The 8,910-nt window shown below is 32.6% G+C and overlaps 1 protein-coding gene across 1 annotated transcript; it reads left to right on the top strand.

The window, feature by feature from the left end:
- The first annotated feature begins 714 nt into the window (after positions 1–714).
- On the top strand, positions 715–1,329 carry LOC131841018 (uncharacterized). The gene has a single exon (XM_059189248.1). It carries the CDS (start codon positions 715–717, stop codon positions 1,327–1,329), a length of 615 nt encoding a protein of 204 aa, XP_059045231.1.
- Positions 1,330–8,910: the final 7,581 nt, after the last annotated feature.

Here is an 8,910-nt window from a genome sequence, read left to right on the forward strand (position 1 = left end):
CTATTGTGGAAAGTCTCGTGATAGTTAATTTGTTATTATTTTATTTTGCAGTTTTGAAATAAACATAACAATTAGTGCTAGGACTGTTGGTCATTCCTAGAATAAGTAATTAACTATGCATCTATTGACAACTGTTCATGCTCGTGATTTCATGCATGTGGTTTGGTGGTGTAAGTCAAGCGAAAAAATAAATATATACAACGTAATAATTACTGTAACAATAAAAAAAAATTAAAATTTATCGCCTTTTAAAATCTCAACCAGAAGGAAATTGGTCATATTGTCCTGTTGGTAGCTCACAACACATTATATATATAATAATAATATTTTGACTAATTTAACATATAAATGGTAATAAAAAAAAGACTAACGCCCAAATTTTCTATTTTATATAACAATATTCCTCTGCATTGCATTTCGCTTTATAAATAATTATTACTTAATTTTTTTTTATATGCGACGATAATAATAAGAATATACAATAATTTTAAACAAAACAAGTATAATGTCAAGTTAAATGTTAAATTATAACAATATACTTTAAACAATAGATACAAGAAAGAAAATATAATAACACGTATATTGAGCCGCAACGTCAATTAACTAATTGCCTGCCCTTAGAGACTATATAAGCGGCGTCACAATTCCAGACCCCGTCAAATATATAAACACTGCAGTGACGTTGACACGCTATCAGAAGGCTTTGAAAACAAAATGGCGTCTTATCTTCTTGACATAGACGAGATACTTGCTACAAACGAGCAGTGGAGGCGTCTCGAAGAACAATGGGGAAAACCTGTGGATCTAGACACAGAAGAGGACTTCATGCCATCAACGTCCAAACCTCTATGCGATACATTGGATTTGAAAAGGACTACGTTTAATTCATCACATCTTTTCAAGATCAAAAAGACGAAGAAAGTAAACAGAAAGCCAACGAAAATACCCTCACTGGATTATGCAGATTTCATTGAAGATTTAGAGCAATTCGATCCGAGCGATCAACCTGCTAAGCAGTTTTACTACGTCGGTGGTCAAGTCCTATCAGCGGCGTCAGTTGAGAATATATGCGAAGAGATTGATGAGATCTTCAAATCTGCGGAGATATTTTGTTGCACAACAAGCACAATTCGTTGCAAAGAGAAGCCGGGCAAGAGAAAGAGAGTTATTCCTTCATTTGTTGAACGTAGTATATCGTACGATGGCCTATCGTTTGATGATACTATTGTTTCTGAAAAAGTAGAAGAGAATAAAGACGGCTTGGATTCGTTCATAGATGAAGCGTTTGGACAAATTGATTGCACGATCTCTAATAGTATTATAGTTTGAATGTTTAATTGTAGGTAGTTACTAATTTAATTATTGTAATTTTTAATTATTGTATTTATTTTAGCATAAGTGATTTTGTAAATAGTATTTGTAATAAATTATTTTTTTTTATAAAATTTTTACTTTTTTTATTATTTATACTGAGTTTATGTACTTATATATAATACAACAAATTAAGATCTCTTTCTTAGTCTAATTCTGTTCTTCAGAAGTTTATTTTTCAGGAACCAATGTTTTTCCTTAAATGAAAGGCAGTAACTAGTGAGTCACTATATTTTTCTCAACTTCCGTAACTCTTTTCTTCTCCAACGAAGAAATAGATTTGGACTGAAATTTTCTTCATCAAATTATTGTTGTTTGTACCAGTGAGATCTCTTCTCTGAAGAATAACTCCTCATTTATAGTTACTGTACCACATCTTACCCTTCAACAATAGCTTAAAAACAAGCTGCTTGGCGGCTGATAGCATATATACCTATTAATAACAACAACAAAATGTATTGTTAAAAATACCGGCAACGTCTGACAGTGTGAGTATATTTGACACAAAAGTATAGAATTAACATAAATTAAGAAACAAAATGTGTATATAAAAAAATATGATTCAAAATAAGAATATGTTATAAAGATCTGTCGGCAATAGATAGTCTGTGCTCAAATTAAGTATAGAATAATATTGTCTGTTTTTAATATTTTTGTATATAATCTCTCTGAATGTCAAATAGTTAAGGTCGAATTTCGATCACTGGTCTGTGCTCAAGTTGAATACTGTTTATTTTTAATAACATTTGTCTATAGTCACTGAACGTCAAATAATTATAGTCGAATTTCGAACATAGTTTCGACCACTAGTCATTTTTAAATTTAGAATTTTGACAATAGTTTTGAAATCAGTGGCAAAATTATATGATATTACCGACAATAACGTACAAGTTAATTACCTGGACAGTTCACAACAAATAGGAATTCATGGTTCATTAACCAAACAACGGTTGGTTCCGTATGACTACTAGCAGCAGGACACCGGCCAAGTTGGATGCTAAATCACGTTCTGTGCCTGCGGACCTTGCTAATAAGATATACGTCTAAACATTGGAACTATATACGCGCATTAAACACGCTAGCAAACTAAAAAAAATATATTTTACTAGCTCTTGCCCGCAGCTTCGCTCGCGTTAATTTATCCTTTAGGGATGGAATTTATCAAAATCCTTTCTTAGGAGATGCCTACGTCATTTATGCATGCAAAGTCTCAGCCCGATCGGTTTAAAATTGACAAAGTTTCATACCAATTTTCACCCCCTATTTTATCCCCTTGCGGGTAGAATTGATCAAAATCCTTTCTTAGCGGATGCCTACGTCATAACATCTACCTGCATGACAATTTTAGTCCGATCCGTTCAGTGGTTTGGGCTGTGCATTGATAGATCATTATGTCAGTCACCTTTGAGTTATATATATAGATAGATTGTTTACAGTATAGAAACGAGAGATTTTCACAGGCATTTTGCTTAATTTAAAAGCCATGGTGGTCTATTGGTTTAGAGCACCGCTTTACTTTTTGCTGGTCAGGGTTTCGATCCTCGGTACTGTAGAAACCTTTTTAGTCATGAGTATGTTTGATTATTTATATTAGCTTGGATGATTTCTCGGCATATTTTTGGTATGTATTTGTCATCAGGTTCATCAAACTTTAGGCAAAACTTTAGGTATGTGGAGAGCAAATAGCAATCTCAATCTAATGGAATACCTTCTATACAACACGATAAGGAATAATTTTTTTAAAGTAATCAATTTTGATTATTAACATTTTAGTTGATTTATATTACTTTTTAAATATGATTTTATTTTTTTATAGATTTCAGCACTTAATGGATTTTTTTATTTTTTATTGGGTTGTTTAGGCTATTGTCATATGTGTAACACCTGTAGCACTGTGACCTACATAGATCTATTGTGCTCGCCCTTTTCAAAGTTCGTTACCCAGACCCGTCAGGGACAAGAATTGAAGGATATTCTTAGGAGCCATGGTTTTTATCTCCTCGGGAAAGAGTGTATGTAAACTTTCCAAAGGAGAGATTTTGTTTATGCATGAGTGGGCTACAACCACATAGGATGTGAAGCGGTGTTTACTTTATGGATCACAACACTTATCATTAAATATTTCAGTATCTATTTTTAATAGATTTTAAGACATGTAAGACATGCTTAATAGTGTCTTATAAGTGACTTCCCTATTTTGTTTATATTTATAATTATGCCTGTAAATGACCTAGGTTTTCCAAATATAGGTAAATAAATAAATATAATGTGGGAAACACGTTCTGGTATTTATTACATGTATATATAATTGTAAAATAGTCAATTGAAGTGATATACTGCATATTTTTGGTATCCGCGCTCCCAGCCCCCAAGATACTACTAGTTTGGGGAGTACAGACAATAGAAATATATAAAAATTGTATTATATTGTAAACATGTAAATGTAAATCTATATACAAATGTAAATGTTAATCTATGTAAAATTTAAAAATGAAATAAATTAAATTGAATTTAATAATATCTTTGCAATTTTCTCATTATTACGGTTGTAATTAAAATTGCAAGAATTTAACTTAAGCATTTTTTTTACAATCTTATATATATAGTATTGTAATAATCATTCTTTTTAATAAATCTAAAGTGACGTGTGTCTGTTCATGATAAAATAAAAAAAAAACCTCAGCAGAACCGCTACAACTTCGGGACCGTGTGTTTCAATGCTGTTTCGTGCACTGACCGGAAGCGCAAACTTATTCCTTGCTCATGTGAGTTGGACAGTTTGTCAATTTATGAGGGCGTGCGGAATATCGCGGGCGCAGCGGATCCCAAAGCAGATTCTGTTAATTGAGTCCATGTGATTACTATCTCTAGACTGATTGATTACAACTGATCTTTTTTTATCTTATATTTCCTGATATGATACAGGTCATACATACCCCTTGCGGATGATGGTTAGAAATTCCATTGGAACCCATTTTTTTTAATCCTACAACATAGTTAAAACTATTTAGCGGGTCGTATATATATATATGGCCGTCTAAATAGTTTCATACATTGATTGAGACCATCTGACTACAATCACTAGATTGATTGATTACAACTGATCTTTTTTATCTTATATTTTATTATATAACACAGGTCGTACATACCTTCTAGAGGGGTGAAGATTTGGCCTCGCGACGAACTCCTTTTTTATTATTATTATTATTTTCTCATTCATAACCTTCTGAAGGAAGGTGAAGGGACTTCCGGCGAACTTCTATTTTTAAGATTTATTCAGCCATTTCAAAGATTAGCCGAAACAAACAGACAAAAATTGTAAAAAATGTTATTTTGGTGTATGTACCGTATTTATATTCATATGCATGTGTAAAAGTACTATATACTCACCATAGAAATAACAAGACTCAAAAATAACAGAGTATTAGGAGGCGGCACAAAAGGCGGCAGTAAAGAGAAAAAGTGGCATCATAAAGGCAATAACATAACAAATTATTAATAATGAACAACACATATTTTTATATTTTTTAATCCTCCAAGTATGACGCTTCATTATCATTGCATAGTATAAAACAAAGTCGCTGTCGCTGTCTGTCTGTCCCTATGTATGCTTAAATCTTTAAAACTACGCAACGGATTTTGAAGCGGTTTCTTTTAATAGACAAAGTGATTTAAGAGGAAGGTTTATATAATACATATACACCCGTGCGAAGCTGGGGTGAGTAGCTAGTATATGTATAAAGCTACTTAAACTGCCTTATATGATGGCCGGTGGTCTAGCTGTTTAGCAGACAGCCTTATTTCCAACGGTCGCATGTTCGATTCGACATTTATATTTAACAGTATGATAGTTTATATTGGTCTAGATAGTCTAGCGGCTTATCACACTGCCTTACTTCCGATGGTCGCAGGTGCGATTCCCCGCACCGTACAAACATTTGAACTCATGAGTATGATTGTTTATATCGGTCAGGGTGTTTGTATGTATTAACAAAAACTATACGTAAGTATTTATATCAGTTGTATAGTACCCATAATATAAGCTAAGCTTGTGACTAGATGGCGCTGTGTGAATTGTCCAAAATTATTAATATTTTTTTTTTTAATTTGAATTGTTTCTTGAGTTAATAATTGAATGTGATATAACGGATTTGTCTTTGTCTTAGACGTTTGTGACCTTATTTTTAGCAGGCGTCGCGTTTTTTATAATTAACGAAACTTAAGTAATGCAGTTAGGGCAAAAATTAAGCAACAGTGTCGGTCCATTAGTAAAGTCACAGGCCGCTCTCCGTCAATTTGGCAGAATCACCGGCGTGAAGTGTTTTTTAATTAATTTCATGAGTGAATTTCGTTGCGGGACAAAAGTGCTATAGAGGGTATGCCCTAAATAAATATAATGTCACAAACTTTTTTCAAACCAAAAGTAGTTCTTATATTAATCAGCAAGTATGCAGTGTGCACAAGAAAGTATATTGAATATTAAAAGTAATAAAGTTTATAAATGTAAATTCATTGAATTTATACTTTTATTTGCTTCAATTATGAGAATATTTTTATAAAGTTATATTAATTTAACTTTTACCTAAGTTATTAATATAAGCTTTATTATTTAATTCAGTATATGCTTGTCGCACACTTCAACAGGGATCGCCATTATTTTTTTTGCTAGCAAATTGAACAGATAATATCATTTCTCGTATTTTCATATTGTTTTAAAACAATATGAAAAATGTCTGATATTACATTTCATATTATAGTATCTATTTTATATTTATGTCATCATAATATACTAAGTATCAACTGTATATACACAAGATATTCAAAAAGGTAATTTATAATTTGAACCTATTTCATAACAATTAGTGCAATCAATTTTAAGGTGTTTTATCACCGTAAAACTAATTGTATTTATTTATAGTACAAGAAAATATAAAATAATTTTGGTTGGTGGCGACTCAACGCCTCCCGCGTCGGCAGGACGTCGTCGTCCACGCACTAATTCAATATGGCCGACGTAAGCCATTTGCGTCCGCGCTTGACGCATCACCCGTGAAAAAATCAATTACAATTTTTCGATAGCAACGCCATCCGCGTTGCGTGCTTGCAAGTATGGAGTTATTTATTATCACACAGTAACAAGCGTGCATTGAGATGTAGATAATGTTTGTTTATAAAGTTTATAATCGCTATTTTACTTTAAACACTTATTCAAAAAGACAAGTTACGACTAATATTTGCTACTCAAATTTGTGTAATATTTTTATTTTTGAGGTTAAGGTACGATAGGATTGTGTCTTTATCTATTTTTGGCGCGGAAAATGGACAAGGTCTCTAAATTAACAAAAATAAAAAGATTTTACTTACTTACAATTTTTTTAAACAGTGACTATGATATTTTTATTTATTCTATATGACTTGCTTATAAGTAAATAATGTTATTTTAAATAATAATAAAAATAGTAAAGTAATATTAGGAAAAAAGCGTTATCAGAAACAACTTGACTACCTTATCCGGTAAAATATCCTACATGAATAAATAATAATATATCAAAAGTTTTAAATTTAAGTTTATTTCAATAAAGATTTTTTTGTATTTTTTTCCAACTTTTTAAATTTTCTCAAACATTATTTAGTTCTATAAAATCATTTGACATATATACCTAAACGTATTCATTTTCAGATGAGGCAAATCTCTTAAGGAGAAGGCAATATACTTAAGTATTTAGCTTGAATTCTTACATACAATTCTTACTTTATTTCTATTCATACAGGTTCCGAGGACTTCTCCTCTATCAGTCAATCCAGTACATCATGCTGTTAGCCTGGGTATCCCCCGGTATCTACATCTATATACCTAAACTTTAATCTATGTAAAGCCATTTATCAATGGTCCAGTAACTGCGTAAGTGCCATATTCGATACCATGCCATGGATCTTACCCGGGTGATATATATAGATATAGTGCGTAATATGCACCCGGTGCATATAACGCACTCACGTGACCGCAGATTTATATTGACTGATACCGTACGTTAAGAATATACTAGCCTAATGGTTTCAGCAGGAAAAGTCGTGACTTCGAATCTGACCAATACCAAAACACTTTTGCGTTTACAATATTTACTTTGTCAAGATTTAACTGACTCTCTAACGATGGAAACACAGGTAACAAATTAAACTAGAGACGGTGGTAGGCTTGTTCTCTTGCCACGTTGGGTTCAAATATATTGAAATGTAGATGGCCATGTTAAGTATTGCGTTTACCACGAAATCGTCACTTGACAGTGCTTAGACTACCCCATTTGGCCTTTCAGTCGTAAAGATACAATATTATTATTATGAATTGTCACTGAATGACGTTTTTCAATTCCTTCAACACGCGATGTTTTCATTTTGAAACAATGTATAAGTAGTAGCAGTTTGTTAATATTTCCCCCTCCGATTGATCCCCCATCCAATTCTAAAGGGGATCGAAATTACGACGGCCTGAGCCGAGGTTCGATCCCGCGAACTTTACCATTTTACACTAGCGCCTACCGCCAGGCAGGAGTTGGACTTCAGCCGCTCCGTAAGGTTTGGAGTGCTATCTGCACTCGCCCCCTATCGTCTGGTGAAGCTGTAAATACCAGCTACAGCAAACAGCATTAGATTTATCCCAAAAAAAAAAATTATACCAATTTTACCTGTATACACATTACTTCATATTGTGTAATTTCTATCCCATTACACTTATGTCTAACTAAAAATATACTAATAGTCCAACTAACCGCTAAATAATATAAAATTGTTATTATTATCATTATTTTCAGCATCTCACTTAAACCCATAAAAAAGTCTTGTAAATCATACGAGTGGCTTAAAATTCATACAGCTACATGGCGGTACACCTGGCGACATGTTCACGTGAGAACAGGCCGCGGTCCAGGGTTGTCAAACTTGAAACATTCAGCCACGTACTGAAAAATAAAAAATCTGCTAAAATCTCATACTTTACCTCAATTTAATTTAATTTTCTCATACTTTATCTCTAAGGTCAAAAACTCGTACAAAGCAATCTTAAACACTCAGCCTCGTTAGTAGTTAGTTAGTATGTTAGAGAGCCAAAATGAGAATTTTGCACGCAATTTGACTCTCTAAGGTCAAAACCTCGTACAAAGCAATCTTAAACACTCAACCTTGTACTAAAAAATAAAAAATCTGCTAAAATCTCACTCAATTGGCAAAATTCTCATTTCTCTCTAACCTCATATATCGCATAGTATATTGATCGATTTTCGTAGGTCAAAAACTCGTACAAGCCAAACTTAAAACACTCAGGCTCATACTAAAAAATAAAAACTGTGATAAAATCTCGTACAAGTTAATTTAGTTATTTCAATTTAGCGATCTAACCTTATACATCATAGCATTATTACCAATTTTCGTAGGTCAAAAACTCGTACAAGCCAAAGTTAAAACACTCAGCCTCAAACAAAAACCTAAAAAATCTCAAAAATTCTCATTCAATATATCAAATTGGCGATCTAATCTAGTACATTA

The sequence above is a fragment of the Achroia grisella genome, unplaced genomic scaffold (genome assembly GCF_030625045.1).
Source record: "Achroia grisella isolate CSIRO2021 unplaced genomic scaffold, CSIRO_AGI_Agris_v1 utg157, whole genome shotgun sequence".
Taxonomy (NCBI): Eukaryota; Metazoa; Arthropoda; class Insecta; order Lepidoptera; family Pyralidae; genus Achroia; species Achroia grisella.

Coding starts and splice junctions, on each gene's coding strand:
- LOC131841018 (XM_059189248.1), top strand. CDS start 715: ATGGCGTCTTATCTTCTTGACATAGACGAGATACTTGCTACAAACGAG.